At 47.0% G+C, this 17,104-nt stretch overlaps 1 protein-coding gene across 1 annotated transcript in view; it reads right to left on the bottom strand.

Annotated features, from left to right (window-relative positions):
* Nucleotides 1-5,537: 5,537 nt before the first annotated feature.
* The window catches only part of MERTK (MER proto-oncogene, tyrosine kinase), a 135,003-nt gene continuing 123,436 nt past the window's right edge, over nucleotides 5,538-17,104 (bottom strand). The window contains exons 17-19 of the mRNA XM_075339589.1: nucleotides 9,267-9,426; nucleotides 7,359-7,495; nucleotides 5,538-6,134 (exon numbers count right to left, since the gene is read on the bottom strand). Coding sequence (XP_075195704.1) covers nucleotides 5,648-6,134; nucleotides 7,359-7,495; nucleotides 9,267-9,426 — 784 coding nt within the window. The 3' untranslated portion in view covers nucleotides 5,538-5,647. The remainder of the gene's footprint in view (nucleotides 6,135-7,358; nucleotides 7,496-9,266; nucleotides 9,427-17,104) is intronic.

Below are 17,104 nucleotides of genomic sequence, written 5' to 3'. Positions count from 1 at the left end.
AGCATTCGCAGCGTGTAAAGCCCGCTTAAGACAATGTTGAAGAATATGCTGTGAAAAGATCCTGACATATACTTTGTGAAGACTGTCCAAGTTCTCTTAGCCTAACACCCCTAGAAACGGCACTAGCTGCTATATCTTGGACAATATTCATTCCATATAATCCCTTTACAATGTCTATACACTGGGTACGGAAAGTATTCAGACCCCTCTACATTTTTCACTCTTTGTTTCATTGCAGCCATTTGGTACATTCAAAAAAGTTCATTTTTTTTCTCATTAATGTACACTCTGCACCCCATCTTGACAGAAAAAAACAGAAATGTAGACATTTTTGCAAATTTTTTAAACAAGGAAAACTGAAATATCACATCGTCATAAGTATTCAGACTCTTAAAGCGTGCTTTACACGCTAAAACAAATCTAACGATGTGTCGGCGGGGTCACGTCTTAAGTGACGCACATCCGGCATCGTTAGTGTTGTTGTAGCATGTGACAGCTACGTGCGACTGCGATTGAACGTAAAACCGTTCATCGCATACACGTCGTTCATTTCTTTAAAACTGCACGTCGGGTTGTTCAATGTTCCCGAGGCAGCACACATCACAGTGTGTGACACCCCGGGAACAATGAACAGATCTTACCTGCGTCCCGCGGCTCCCGCCGGCAATGCGGAGGGAAGGAGGTGGGCGGGATGTTTACGCCCCGCTCATCTCCACCCCTCCGCTTCTATTGGCCGGCTGCCACGTGACGTCGCTGTGACGCCGAACGTCCCTCCCACTCCAGGAAGTGGATGTTCGCCGCCCACATCGAGGTCGTATGGAAGGGTAAGTACGTGTGACGGGAAATAATCGTTTGTGCAACACGGTCAACAAATTGAACGTGCCGCACAAATACGATGGGGGCGGGTTCGATCGCATACGATATCGTATGTGATATCGTAAGGTGTAAAGCAGGCTTTACTCAGTATTGAGTAGAAGCACCCTTTTGAGCTAGTTCACCCATTAGTCTTCTTGGAAATAGGCAGCACGGTGGCTCAGTGGTTAGCACTGCAGTCTTGCAGCACTGGGGTCCTGAGTTCAAATCCCACCAAGGACACATGTTATCCCCGTGTTTGCGTGGGTTTCCTCCGAGAAATCTGGTTTCCTCCCACGCTCCAAAAACATACTGATAGGGAACTTAGATGGTGAGCCCCAATGGGGACAGTGTTGCCATTGTATGTAAAGTGCTGTGGAATTAATATCACTATATAAATTTATAAATATTATTATTATTATAATGCAACAAGTTTTTCACACCTGGATTTGGGGATCCTCTTCCACTCTTCCTTGCAGATCCTCTCCAGTTCATTCAGGTTGGATGGTGAACAGCCATGTTCAGGTCTCTCCAGAGATGCTCAATTGGGTTTAGGTCAGTGCTCTGGCTGGGCCAGTCAAAAATGGTCACATAATTGTTCTGAAGCCACTCCTTTGTTAATTTAGCTGTGTGCTTAGGGTCACTGTCTTGTTGGAAGGTGAACCTTCGGCCAAGTCTCAAGTTCAGAGCACTCTGGAAGAGGTTTTCTTCCAGGATATCTCTGTACTTGGCAGCATTCATCTTTCCTTCAGTTGCAACCAGCTGTCCTGTTCCTGCACCTGAAAAACACCCCCATAGCATGATTCTGCCACCACCATGTTTCACTGTTGGAAAAATATTGGGCAGGTGATGAGCAGTGCCTGGTTTTCTCCACACATACTGCTTAGAATTATCACCAAATAGTTCTATCTTCACCTCATCAGACCAGAGAATCTTATTTCTCATAGTCTGGGAGTCCTTCATGTGTTTTTTTGTTGCAAACTCTATGCAGGCTTTCATGTGTCTTGCACTGAGCAGAGGCTTTCGTCTGGCCACTCTGCCATAAAGGCCCGACTGATGGAGGGCTGCAGTGATAGTTTACTTTGTAGAACTTTGTCCCATCTCCCTACTGTATCTCTGGAGCTGAGCCAGAGTGATCTTGGGGTTCTTCTTTACCTCACTCATCAAGGCTCTTCTCTCATGATTGATCATTTGGCTGGACAGCCAGGTCTAGGAAGAATTCTGGTGGTCCCACACTTCTTCCATTTAAGGATTATAGAAGCCACTGTGCTCTTAGGAACCTTGAGTACTGCAGAAATTCTTTTGTAACCTTGGCCAGATCTGTGCTTTGCCACAATTCTGTCTCTGAGCTCTTGGGCAGTTCCTTTGACCTCATGATTCTCATTTGGCCTGACATGCACTGTGAGCTGTGAGGTCTTATATAGACAGGTGTGTGCCTTTCTAAATTAAGTCCTATCAGTTTAATGAAACACAGCTGGACTCCAATAAAGGAGTAGAACCATCTCAAGGAGGATCATAAGGAAATGGACAGCATGTGACTTAAATATGAGTGTCTGAGCAAAGGGTCGGAATATTTATGACCATGTGATATTTCAGTTTTTCTTGTTGGAACAATTTCTATATTTCTTGGTTTTTTTTCTGTCAAGATGGGGTGCAGAGTGTACATTAATGAGAAAAAATGAACTTTTTAGAATTTACCAAATGGCTGCAATGAAACAAAGAGTGAAACATTTAAAGTTGTCTGAATACTTCCCATACACACTGTAAAACTGGTGGAAAAACTACCACATGAGGTGCTTAGATGTGGTAGCATTCAATATGCCTTGAAGTTGTCCCACTTGGGCAGAGGTGGCCACACATTACCCCCACTGTACGGAGGAAAACGTCGTTGGAGTAGTTGCTTGAGGACCACATGAGAAAGTCATTCAGTCAATGGGCAACCGTATCTTCACCACTGATTGACGCCACTCCTTGATTAATCACTTCTTTATTCATAATTGGTTTTGTTAGCACAATAGATTTGATTTGGTCAGTATATTAGGTAGTGAGGAGTACAAGTTTAATTTGAAAGTTTTCAACATTTCATTGTTTAATATAAGAATGAAACCCTTACAAATACAAAGAGCAACTTGTACCTTATAAAGAGCTTTGTTTGCCTATGACTGAGAATTTGAGGATGAAGGGATTAGCTTAAAATACTTAGCACTGAATGTTATTGAATTGGCTTGTCTATACAGGAAAAGGACAGAAAAAAACCTTAGAATATATGTAATGTTTTGAGTTTTAGTTTACAGAAGTTTTTCCATTTTTACGTAAATTGTGCAATTTTACGAGTCTAATACATTGTATACGTTTCTTACCATTTCCAAAATTTAGTAAATGAGAACATTTGCAACAAATGCCCTATATTATAGTACACAGACATTGATACATTTCATTGGATGGAATTGGAGTTTACAAATGCAAAAATTAACATCTTAAAAGCAAGAGGACAGGCTCGCTGTAGTATAAGGGAATTCATATTGATAATGTATCCTTAGAGGAGGCCACTAACGTGTGATCCACCACATAGACCACCACAATGAAGAGTAAAGGTCCTTTCCTTCCATGCCTCTGTGTCTGGTACGTCAGCCCTGAAGTACCTTGAATGAGGTAGAGTATCTAATAGCCCCACAGTTGGGTGTCACTATATTAGGTACCACCATTTATTCAAGTGAATAAGGCTGAGCTGCAGCACCAGTCATTGAGTCATGTTGCTACCCATTTATTCTGCATATTCATGACCCCCCAAAGACAATGCACAAATTCTAAGACCAGGCCATGAATGTAAAATTGTAGAAAAATAATGTAAATTCATGAACGGGAGGTAGAACGTTTTCTCAGTATGTGTCTGCTGAAACACATTCCCTACAAGAGCTAACGAAGGCACAACTCTGAATCCTTGAGTCACTAAAAATCATACTTAAATTCTGAATATTTACATCATTTCTTGCATCAATAGAAATTCATATATCCATCTATATACATAAGTCATCTAATATTTCTGTACAGAATACTGCATGGTATTTACATTGATTTAATGCCAAATAATACTTCACAAAATATTAAACTAATAAAAAATGTAAAGGGAGACCTGGTTACACAGCTTTCTCCTAACACTTAACGGGAATTTGTCAAAATAATACAGCTCCCCACATGTTTATATGGTCACGTTTCCCATTAGAACATAATGCCATTCACACTTTTACTTATGTAATCTGTTGCTCCCTGACTGAAAAATCACTGTTTGAAATCATGTATAAATGAGGCTTAACTGCTCAATGCACTTCCCAAGCCTCCTCCACTCCAGCTCTATTTACCTCCAGGCCCCACCTTCCTCTGCATGACTGACAATGCACTGGCTTGACTACGGGGTCAATAAGTAGTTACTCAAGCATGGGAAGGTGGGGGTAGGGCGGTGAACAGAGGCGGAGGTTTGGGAAGTGCTTTAAGATGCCTGGAGCACTTAATCTTCATTTGCATATGACTTAAAATGACAGGGAGCAACAGATGACATAAGTAAAGCTGGGTTCACACATAGCGACAGCGACAACGACATCGCTGTTACGTCACCATTTTCTGTGACGTAACAGCGACCTTGTAAGTCGCTGTTATGATCGCTGCTTAGCTGTCAAACACAGCGACGCAGCAGCGATCATAACGTCGCTACATGTGCAGAGAGCAGGGAGCCGCGCACACTGCTTAGCGCTGGCTCCTTGCTCTCCTAGCTACAGTACACATAGGGTTAATTACCCGATGCGTACTGCAGCTACATGTGCACAGAGCAGGAGCCGGCACTAGCAGCAAGAGCGGCGGAGGCTGGTAACGAAGGTAAATATCGGGTAACCAGGGAAAGGTCTTCCCTTGGTTACCCGATGTTTACAGTGGTTACAGCTTTCCGCAGCTGCCAGACGCCGGCTCCTGCTCCCTGCTCACTTCATTTCGTCGCTCTCTCGCTGTCACACACAGCGATGTGTGCTTCACAGCGGGAGAGCGAAGACGAAAAACTGAAGCAGGACATTCAGCAACGAGCAACGACCTCACAGCAGGGGCCAGCTCGTTGCTGGATGTCACACACAGCGACAGCGACGGGATGTCGCTGCAACGTCACAGAAAATGGTGACGTAGCAGCGACGTCGTTATCGTCGTCGCTGTGTGTGACACCACCTTAAGGCCTAAGCCACACGGCGAGAAAAACTGTGCGAGTGGAGTGCAATAAAACATTGCATTCCACTCGGACCAATATTAGCCTGTGTGTCAGTGCACATTAGCGATTATTTTCTCATCCCTCATCGGACCGAGAAAACAATTGCAGAATGCTGAAATTGTAATGCGAGTTTTGTTTCTCTCGCACCCATTCAAGTGTATGGGGCGAGAGAAAAATCGCACTGCACTCGCAGTACACCGGTGTACCGCGAGTGCAGTGCGAGAATCGCAATAGCTGTCTACGGAGGAGAGAGGGAGAGAAATCCCTCCCGCCCCTCCTCAGTGCCGGCCCGGCCCCCACGGCTGAGGTCCGCTCGCACAGTCAAACCTCAGTCGCAGGGATACTCGCATCACACTCAGCTCTGCTGTACTTCCAGCGTCAGCCGAGTGTCATGCAAGGATCGCACTAGTGCCCCGTGTGGCCACGGCCTAAAGGTGTGGATGACTTTCTGTTTCAAACAGCAATGTGACTATATAAATAGTTTGGAGGGAATCGCTCTGACAAATTCATTTCAACACGGAAGAACGGGTATGAAATGGGTTTGGATCTCTATACTGCAATTTCAGAATCCTCTGCGGAGTCATCAGCATAGAGAAGTTCTTCAGTCAATGAATTGCCATCCAGAAGAGTGTTGCTTTCACACCATGGCACTCTGTTACGTGGCATACTGTCATGTAGAAGTGGAGCACAAGCTTGTTCAGATTCACCTGCCAATTCTTCAGATGCACTGTTCAGGATATACCTCTGTTCATCTAAATTATTTCCATGGACCTCCACAGTGACCATAGTTGTGTCAGACCTGGAGGGAGTGATTTGTACATACTTGGAATCCACATCTATGGATATGTCACTTATATCTGGATCTTGTGTGAAAAGTTCACTGTCCTCGGGTAAGCTGGTATTAATATAAATAACATCTTCTTGATTCGTTGTAGGAGGCAGCTCTTGAAGAAACTTCTCCAGCTTATATTTTAGCTCTGTGAATGTAGGTCTATCGGCTGGGTCAGCTCTCCAGCAGAGATACATCAATTCATACCTAAAGTGGAGAAAGAGGAAGCCTTTTTATTCTGCACAATTGTCATAGATTAATTTATTGTATCAAATCAAAATTGATGCAATTTATTTTACTGAGTTGAACATTGTTTTCACTGACGGTAAGGCCCTGTGTGCACGCTGCGATTTACCACGGATTTTGCCGTGGAATTGCTGCAGAAAATGTGTCTAACATTGCTAAAGTCATTCCCCAGCAAATCCTGTGGGGTTTTAAAAAATACTGTGCGCACACTGCATTTTTTTTATACCAGCGGATTTACCCGCGGATCTTCCGCTGCGGAATTAATGAGCATGTCACTTCTTTTCTGAAGGTACCTGCGCTTTTTGACATAGATAATGGTAAAAATCCGCAAGGACCCACCTGCGGAAAATCTGCGGCAAACCACGGTAAAACCGCTTGCGGATTTCGCTGCGGCTTTGGTGCGTTTTTTTACTGCGGGTGCGGGATTCTGATGCAGACAGAACAGCAGAAGCAGGCACGTACAGAGAGCATGGCAGGTACGGACAAATATGAGAAGGCAGACACAGGCATAGGTAACAGACACTCGGAAATGGGACCTGACAACTAGCTGGCAAGCAGACAGTACACTAAATATCTGACCATGTTGCTCAGGCACCTCTCCTAGTGGGAGAGTGACTTAAGTACCTAGTGCCTCTCAACCATAGACTCAGGACACCTTTGTAAGGTGCGTGCTCTTCCCCTTAAAGGGACATGAAACATGTATGTGTGTGCCCTGTGCTGGAGGCCAGGAAAGCCCACGCGGACATGCAGGAGAGCAGAGAACCAAGCAGCACATGGGTGGCCATGCAAGCACAAACTAGTGCCAAGGGAGGTAACGGGGTTGGACTAGGGGGAGAGGAGAGTGTAGGGGCAGAGGCACTGGTGCTACAGATACTATATGCCTTATAATTAACAGAAATATTGCTATTCCTCATGTTCACACATGACTAATTTGTCTAAAATATAGTCTAAAAAGTGCAATTACACTTTAAGGCTGCCTCTTATTATTCACTGACACGATGTGCACAGATATAGGTATCATTTCACATGAACAATTATTATATACTGCTCAGAAAAATAAAGGGAACACTTAACAAGGATTTTGTATTTTGGTGTTCCCTTTATTTCTTTTGAGCAGTATATAAAAACAGCATAATTCCATCACTCAGTGATTGATTCTGGTGGCTTATAAAACTCAATACTCACAATTCATCCAAACAGTCAGCTGGTTGCTTGAGCCTGTGTCCCTCAAGTAAATAGTCATAGATTTCATGGTTCTGGACCCCTGGATATGGCGTCATCCCTCTGGTTGCAATTTCCCACATTGTGATCCCAAACGCCCACTGCAGATAACAAACAGAAGGATTTTGGGTGATCTTTCCATAGAAATGAATGAATCCTTTCATACCGAAAGGTCAGATACCAGTATCCCACGCGTGCCGAGAGCAAAGATGATATTCAATGGGAGAAACAAATTACATGAAGGTTTTGTAACGGGATTATGTAAGAGGACAGTGAGGTCCACATATGGTCACAAATAACACTTATGTATCCACAAAATTAAATTAGCAAACAGAAGGTACCCGACATCCTCAGGTCCAGTGTTGGCTCACGGACTGCAGCAGTGACATCATATTGACAGTGTATCACAGATGTAGCCAATCATTGAGGGGAGAGCGCAGAGAGCCAGCACTGGACCTGGGGAGGGTGAGGACCTGCTGTGTATTCTGTTAGAGCTTTTGGGGTCCACTTTCCTGAAACAGAAAACACCTTTAACACATACTGACGAGTGCCCTACTTTAGAATTACTGCTAAGCCATTGTTACGGTACATTTTTTATATGTCCCCTCCATATTACTGCTTTTTACCTTATACAAGTCTTATGGAATTTATGGGTTAAAGCCGCATTGGATGTACAAGGAGGAAAAACATAATATTAGACAAGTGGTTTTAGTGTTATGGCTGACCGGTGGAAATGTACAAAGTGTGTAGACAGACAGATAGGTAGACATCATACTGAAAACTAAATAAGGTTGTAAAATTATGTAATTTTTTGAGGAAATCTGATCCCTAAAATTGGAGCATTATAATGACACTTATTTTTAAGGGGACCATGTCGGGATGTTCGGCAAAAGACAGGAGAAAAGAGAAGTCTTCAGTGATGAGCTGTGGATGTGAAAAGCTATCATGGCATCTCGGCCAGAGACAAGAGAAAAAAAAAGAGAGAATGACTCCAATCAGAGATGTCACTTGTAAGGTACCAGGATGTAAGTGTTTATTTGATATACTGACTCCATTTCATCAGTACTGTGGTTCCTGTATAGTTCACAGTCTGATGATGGATGATAAGAACTCCCATTATCTCCTTATACATTTTAAAGACATGCTGGGAATTGTAAGTTCATACTATAAAATTGTATATGAAGCTAACTAGACATAACAATTAATCGCTGTATAAGCTTGGTGATGTATTCATTTACTGAAGTTGGTTCTGGTGATGTATTCATGTACTGTTGGTGGTTCTAGCGATGTATTCCTGCACTGATTATAGTTTTTCACTGATCATTGAGAGAATTAGGAATAGAAGCAAGTCTGCATGTGACAGAGTATGCAAGCTGCATATGAGCAATCTCATGACAACTAGTCAAACCACTTGAATTGTGTATCATAGGGGGGCACCAAAATTAGTTCTTGTGCTCGTGCAGGAAAATCTAGACTCGCTTCTGGGCTGAAGCTTTCTTACTTCCATCAGTCAGAATACTAAAAGGTGGCTGTCCAGTAGTGGACAATCCCTTTAAAGGTTTTACCGTCAGAGCACTTGACAGGCATGGTTAGTCGTAATTAAAATTCAGGAAACCTAACAAACCTCATTATAAGTCAAATGGTCCTGTCAAGAATAATTTTGATCTATTCGAGAAAGGATCTGTCATATTGGTCGTTACCTCCATGTTAATGTAAGAAGAACCTTACTGGCAAGTGTTCATACTGAAATTATTACAATTTCTGCAACCACAAAGCTATTTGATAATGCTAGTTTGTAGCAACACGACTAGTTTTGTTGTTTTGTATGTGTTACACCATGATGTGTGTAGTTTCTTCTATTCAACATCTTACCACATCACTCTTCACAGTGTAGATGCGATCAGCGAGACTCTCCACTGCAATCCATTTCACAGGCATCTTTGCAATACGTCCTTGACGGTAGTAATCACCACTATATATTTTTTTGGATAGGCCAAAATCAGCGACACACACAGTCATGTCATCCCTCAACCTAAAAAGCATTAAAAAGTTTGATCAGTTACACATTTCACAGTCCCGTACCAACAGTGTATATATACTTTGTAAAATCAATAATTGTATTTTCAAGTTAGACATAAAGTATAACCAGAGAATTATGTTGCTTTCTAATATACCATCCATCTTTTCCACCCTTTGAAAATTCTCTGATTCACATTAGTAAATATGCCTATTAACTAGAACACCAGGATAAAAATATTAGGACACAACTCTTAACCAGTTAAAGAGAACCATCAGCACAATTTTGTATTGTAAGTAAAAGCATGGCTGTTATATTGATTTAATTGATTTTCTGGTGAATGAATCCACATCGTCTCTAATGACCACTTGAAGATTTCTGCTAATTAAATTTCGGTGCACCAGGCCCGGACTGTGCACTTGGTCTTCTCCTCCCTGTCTGTGTTTCCCCGGCCCCTCCGCATGCCTCCGGTCTTTGAATAACAGGTCATTGCTGTAATCTCAAACAAAGGAGGCAGGTCATTCACAGATGGGAGGCAGGCGGAGGGGCTGGGGGATCACAGATGGGGAGGAGAAGACCAAGTGTACAGTCCGGCCCCTGTGCAGTGAAATCTAATTAGCAGAAAACTTCAAATGGTGGTTAAAGAAGAACAACAAAAAGGATTTCTTCACCAAAGGGATTGATTAAATCAGTATTACAGCCATGTATTTACTTCACATTACACAATCATGCTGACAGGTTATCTTTAAAGCACTTTAGGCCTTGAAAAGGTTTTCCCTGAATGCAGTGTACATAAAAAATAAGACAAACTGTGCTTTACTCATGCTCCTCTGGCCCACTGTTGAGTTTCTGCTGCTGCTCCTGGTGTCTGTTTTTGTCTGCTGCACTGATGTCACATCCACAGCGCTGCAGTCAATCAGTGAGCTCAGCGGCTCTGAGCGTCTTGTACCATCATCTTGAGTAGAGCTGCGGAGCTGAGTTATTGGCTGCAATGTTATCAATGTGACATCAGCACTGTAAATGAAAACAGACACCAGGGGTGGCAGCAGAGACTCAGCGCTGGACACAGTTAAGGCTGCTTTACATGCAGCGACATCGCTAAAGCGATGTCGTTGGGGTCACGGAATTCGTGACGCACATCCGGCCTCATTAGCGATGTCGTTGCGTGTGACACAATCCGATTTGTGACTGATGTGGCGGATCCATCTCAGATTGGGGTAAAACTGATGCGACGGATCCTGTAAAAAAAAAAACTGACTGTCATACCTTTTTTTTTCATGTGAAAGGTTATTTGCTATTAAAAACGTATATGAACCCATCCCAGACTAGAGAGATAGAGAGAGAGAGAGAGAGAGCAAGAGAGAGAGAAAGAAAGAGAACGAGAGAAAGAAAGTGAGAGAGAGAAAGAGAGAGAAAGAGAGAAATAAAGAAAGAGAGAGGGCGAAAGAGGAAGAAAGTGAGAGAGCGAAAGAGAGCGAAAGAGAGAGAGAAAGAGTGAGAGAGAGAGCAAGAGCGAGATTTTTTTCTGACCAGAAATGAATTTACATATCTGAGCATGCTCGGTTGAAAAAAACGGATCTGTTGCCAGAATCCGTCAATTGACAGATTACAACGGATCCTGCGTCCATAGGCTTTTATTATAACAAACGACGGACGCCATCGGATCCGTCACTGTCCGTTTTTTTGACACAGACAAAAAACGTTCACGTGGACGTCGGCTCCGTCGGCCGGAAAAACATTTTTCGTCGCACGACGGATGAAACGTGAAACCATCCGTCGCTAATACAAAAAAAAAAAACCGGATCCAGCACTGAATCCGTTTTTTTTCCACAAAACAACGGATTGTGACTGATGGCAAAAAACTGATGTGTGAAAGAGGCCTTCGTGTAAGTAATGGACAGCCTTCTCTTTAAACAAACTGCAGCTGGGTGACAAGGGTTTTCTAAATGAGGAAAACCACTTTAATATCCACAGATCTTTTTATGGTTTTTCATCATTGCATTACAGGAGCCATGATTTTTTTTTCTTCAGCAACATAGCTGTATGAGGGCCTGTTGTATGTGGCAGTAATACAGTATGGGGTACATACACCCTGATGCATGGAAGAAGTAGTAGTGCCGATGTGTGCGGTGATGATGGGGGCGTTAGTGCCGGTGTGTGCGGTGATGACGGGGGCGGTAGTGCCGGTGTGTGCGGTGATGATTGGAGCGGTAGTGCCGGGGTGTGTGCGGTGATGATGGGGGCGATAGTGCCGGTGTGTGTGCGGTAATGATGGGGGCGGTAGTGCCGGTGTGTGTGCAGTGATGATGGAGGCAGTAGTGCCGGTGTGTGCGGTGATGATGGGGCGGTAGTGCCGGTGTGTGCGGTGATGATGGGGCGGTAGTGCTGGTGTGTGTGCGGTGATGATGGGGGCGGTAGTGCCGGTGTGTGCGGTGATGATGGGGGCGGTAGTGCCTGTGTGTGTGCAGTGATGATGGGGGCGGTAGTGCCGGGGTGTGTGCAGTGATGATGAGGGCAGTAGTGCCAGGGTGTGTGTGGTGATGGGTGGGGTAGTGCCGGTGTGTGCAGTGATGATGGGGGCGGTAGTGTCGGGGTGTGTGCGGTGATGATAGGGGCGGTAGTGCCGGTGTGTGCGATGATGATGGGGTCTCTCGCTCTCTCTCCCTTTGACATGAAAAAGGAAAAAAAAACGGATCAGTTTTTTGCTGGATCCGTTGTATCAGGCACAAACCGGATTGTGCCTGATGGCAAAAAACGGATGTGTGAAAGCAGCCTTAGACATTAGGAAAAACTTTCTGACAGTGAGAACAGTCAGAGAGTGGAACAGGCGACCACAGGAGGTAGTGAGATCTCCATCAATGGAAATCTTCAAGTGGAAACTGGATAAACATATAGCTGGGATAATTTAGGAAAACCTGCACTCGCAGGGAGTTGGACCCGATGGCCCTTGAGGTTCCTTCCAACTCCACCATTCTATGATTCTATGATTAAGTTATAGTGTATGAGAATCAGAACCATTTCTGGACATAGTATACTGGTATGTGTACTTTCACCTTGCTGTGTGAGATGAGGGCTGCAAAACAATATTTTTATTCTGGTTTTGTGTAAAATCAAAGGCAGGCTTTATTTAAAAAAATTAGTCATCCACTGATAGCAGAAACAGATCTTTTCATTAATTTCAAGTTAGTGATCACAAAAACAGAAAGTTAGGTCCGTGCCCGCATGTACCGGAGACACGGGCACACGTAAACCCATTAAAATCAATGGGTTTATGTGCACGCACGTGTTTAGCGATTGGCCCGTGCCTCCATGTGGAGCACACGTGAGCCCGTGTGCTCCACACGGATGCATGTCCATGTTTCACCGGCAGCACGGGTGTCACGCGGCCCGCACACCTACCACACGGATGTAGTGTGGATGCGGGTCCACGTGACATGCGCCGGAGAAACACACGTGTCATTTTAAAATAAAAAAAAACACATACTCACCTCAACGAGTCCTGCAGTCTCTACCGCGGCTGTCACCTGCATCCGTCCCCCAGTGAATTTGAACAACGCATCTGCTTCACTGGGGGCCGGAAGCAGCGTCAGCAGGGCGTGGCCTGTGCCGGACACTGTCGTTCAGCACCACAGACAGCTCCGGAAGAATCAGGTAAGGCGGGGCTTTCCGTTCTCCGTGTGTTATTACGTATAACACACGGAGAACACACATGTGCCACAAACACGGCACACGGAGGGGAAAACGCACCTTTGACATGTCCGTGAAACACGTGCATGATTTTCACGGACGTGTGAAGAGGGCTGTGAGGCAAATCCCGGGATATGAAGATGAATTATGACTCCAGTCATAATCCCTCATCACTCCCTGGCAGTGCCCCCCTCCCTTCTTGTTCTCAGTGTTCCACTTACACCTCCATGGCCATGTCCTGTGATATGGAAATTAGGTGGCTTAGGGACAATGGACACAGGATGACTCCCTGCCGTGACCCTGTAGTGGGGGCTGCTAGCTAGTTAGCAAGGCTATGGAAATAGCCAGACAGAACGACTCCAGTAAAAAATGGTTCATATCTCGCAAGCCATATTTCCGATAAATATGGCAACCATAAAAATGGTGTCTCCGCATGCGGACGATGCCGGCACACCCTTTTTATGGGAGCAGGACATTGGGAAATGCCCCAGGCGTGATATCAGCCAATGGGGAACTGGCAGACAGGTCATGAGTCCCCTCGTTCTGTAGCTAAATTCATAACTGTCACAATGAGAGTGTTGGCGTCCGCCTACGACGCTCCCAGGCAAAGTTATGGCCCATATTCCATGTTGTGGATTGTCCATAACTCAAGCCAGGGGTGGAGCAGCGCTCCCTCTGAGGTCACTAAGGTAGGAGGGGACCTGGATGTGCCCAGGTTGATAACCCTACTTCGGCCATTTTCCAGTGTTCTTTTCGCTGGGGGCACGTGTAGGAAACATCTGTGGGAAGGATCCTAGAAACCTGGGTACAGCGCCCCCCTGTGGCCAGACGCAACAAGGTAACTGCTGGAACTGTGTATGCCTGTTTGTAACCCATGCTTTGATTGTAACTGTACTCTGACATATGTATATTCTGTAGATTCCCTATTGTATATATTGTAGTTTCTAGTGTGCTTTAGGCTGATTAAATTATATAATTAATCTTGGGCTGTTCTGTTATCTCGATCTTGAATCCCACGTCTGTGTGTTCGGCTAATAGTTACCGTAAATCGGTTGGTGGCAGCGAATTGTGCCAAGGATTATTGTGGGGAGGCCAGTGAGATTCGGGGAGATTTTATATATTCCGCCCGCGGAGGTCGGGGGAATATATACCTTACTCTCACCGGGGACCCTTCAATAATCGGCATAAGTAGTATAGCGGCCTCCTTGCTTATTGTCGGGCAATTCCATAATTGGCCTGACTATAAGAGGGGCGCTATAGAGCGCGTCACGTGCTCTGTCTGTCGGTCGGGAGGTATAAAGGAGGGGTGACCCCCACTTGTTACCCCCCGATTGTGACGTACTGGTAGCCAGCGCGGGGGATTTCTGAGTGACCCCCCCGGTGGTTTGTGACATATTGGTGGCATAGCGGTGGGATCGAGATAATAGTGTGTGTGAGTGTGAGACCCATACTCCCAGACACTAAAGACTGCCTGCAGCAGCTGTGGCTGCTGGGGTCTTCAGACTAGCTCAACACTAGAGTGTCAGAGTGCAGATACTGTAAGGTGTGTGGAGGCATCAGGTGTCAGTTCTGTGTCAGTGACCAAAAGTCTGCAAGAATGGCTGATGGCACCAGGAGCAGAGCTATGCAACTGGCCAATGCTAAGGCAGGAGCCGAAGAGAGGGAGGACGGTGCTGTGGACAGCAATGAGGAGGTTGCCCACGAGTCCTCCAGGAGCTCGACGCCAGAAAACCGTTCTGCCGAGGACATTGCGCAACCTGGCACTGCTGGACAAGATGAGGAGGAGCTCACCCAAGGTTCCTCAACGAGCCAGATGCCAGCCCTCCGCTCTGAAAGGGACAGTGAATCGCCTAGCTCTGCAGCGTGCCGCAGATCACCACGTGCCATTCCACCGAGCCTGGGAGGCTCGGATAGCCTTCTTCAAATGGCTATGGCCCTTCTCCAGGCTGGAGACCAGAAGGGCTACAAGGAACTCCTGGCAGAGCGCAGGGCAGAGCGGCAGGCAGCGCGTGACGCTGAGGCTGCGGAGCGGCACGCAGAGCGTGAGGCTGCGGAGCGAGAGCGGCAGGCAGCGCGTGAAGAGCGAGAGCGACAGGCAGACCGTGACTACCAGCTGCAGCTAGCTCAGCTCCGGCCCTCATCAGCCACACGTGACCTTCGAGACACCAAACTTCCAAAGGTCCGTGTTGAGGACTTCCCAGTGCTGGAGAAGGATGGAGACTTGGACTCTTTCTTGACTGCTTTTGAACGGACTTGCTTGCAGCACCATCTGGACAAGGACCAGTGGGCCAAATACCTGACCCCCCGTTTAAGGGGTAAGGCCCTGGATATCCTTGGGGACTTGCCTGCTGAGGCAGATCAGGGCTACGACACCATCAAGCGGGCCCTGATCCAACAGTACAACCTCACTCCGGAGTCCTACCGCAAGAAGTTCCGGACCCTGCAGAAGGGACCAAAGGACTCCTGGGCTGACCACCGGCGGGCCCTTGCCCGAGCTGCCGACCACTGGACCCAAGGCCTGCAGCTTTCCACCGGACCAGAGATCCTGGACTTGGTCATCACGGAGCAACTCTTGTGGAACTGCCCTGAGGATCTCCGCCAGTTCATCCGAGACCAGAAGCCAAAGGGGTCCACGGCTACAGCTGCCCTGGCCGATGACTACACCAACAATCGGGCTCCTGAAGCCAGGAGAGCAGCCACCAGCAGCACCTGGAGAGGGGGTAAGATGAATTCTGCGACTGCCCCACCTGCCCCTAGACTGCAGGGGGTGTCCCCCTCAACTCCCCTCTCCAGGCCCGTGGCAGAGCCAAGACGGTGCCACCAGTGCAACCTACCTGGACACTTCAAGGCCATGTGCCCTCAGCGTCCCAAGGCCCCGGCTCCGTCCCCGTCCCAAGGGCCGCCCAAGGTGTATTGTGTGGGTGGGGGTGGTGGTAGGTCCCTGGACAGCTTCCAACCTGTCACCGTCGGCCGGTCTGTGACCATAGGACTGCGAGACAGCGCCTCGGAGGTGACTCTGGTGCGGCCTGAGATGGTGTCCCCCCAAGACTTGATCCCTGGAAAAACCCTCGCTGTCTCCGGGATTGGAGGCACTGACCCGGCGCTGCCTGTTGCTGACATTTATGTGGACTGGGGCGCAGGGCGAGGGGTGAGGGAGGTGGGGGTAACTGATCGGATCCCTGCAAACGTGCTACTTGGGACAGATTTGGGGCAGATAACCTCCCAGTTTGGGCCCCAACCAAGGGCTGAACCTTCAGCCAGTACTGACATGACTCCTGACAATGTTAATGTGTTATCTATGAATGATGTAAGGGAGGAGGGAGTGAACTCTGATATTTCTGCTTGCACAGACACCATAGACACACACGCAGCTGCAGCTGTGACAGGAGGGGAGGGGGTCAGAGAAAGGTGTGACAATGCCTCTACAAGTAACCAGCCTGTGAGCTGGGATCTGTTGCCCTCTGCAGGGATAAGCAGAGAGCAGGGTGCTGCAGGGGGAGGACCAGTGTGTGGGGTGGGGGCTACCACAGCAAATGTGGGGTCCCCAGAGATTTCACAGCGGGGTTCTGTTGCTGCAGGAGGGGAACAGGCAGGTGAGATTGGGGCCGGTCCAGGAGCGGAAGTGCTCCCAGGTAAGATCTCGGTGCATGGTTCCCCCACAACCGGGGTGTCAGGAAGCCAGGTAGGTCTGCCTGAACCGGCGACTTGGTCAGGAACGGAGGAGGAGCAGGCACGACCCACGGTCGCAGCGGCTGTGGCCGCTGTCACCCGCAGTGGGAGTGCTGGAAGCCAAGGGGCCTCCCGGAGGTCCGATAGCTCTTCCCCTTCTGACCAAGTGGCAGCCGAGTCAGGTGGAGGCCAGGACACAGGTCCCGGGGTACTGACTGAAGATGTGACAGTCTCGTCGATTCTGGCCACATCTAGTCAGGGGTTTCAGGCAGCGTTAGAAGCTGACGACAGCCTGAAAGCTCTTAAGGAGCAGGCGGCACAGCCTCCCTCGGACTCG

This window comes from Anomaloglossus baeobatrachus, chromosome 3, assembly GCF_048569485.1.
Source record: "Anomaloglossus baeobatrachus isolate aAnoBae1 chromosome 3, aAnoBae1.hap1, whole genome shotgun sequence".
Classification (NCBI taxonomy): domain Eukaryota; kingdom Metazoa; phylum Chordata; class Amphibia; order Anura; family Aromobatidae; genus Anomaloglossus; species Anomaloglossus baeobatrachus.
This window is presented reverse-complemented; position numbering and strand designations above follow the sequence as displayed.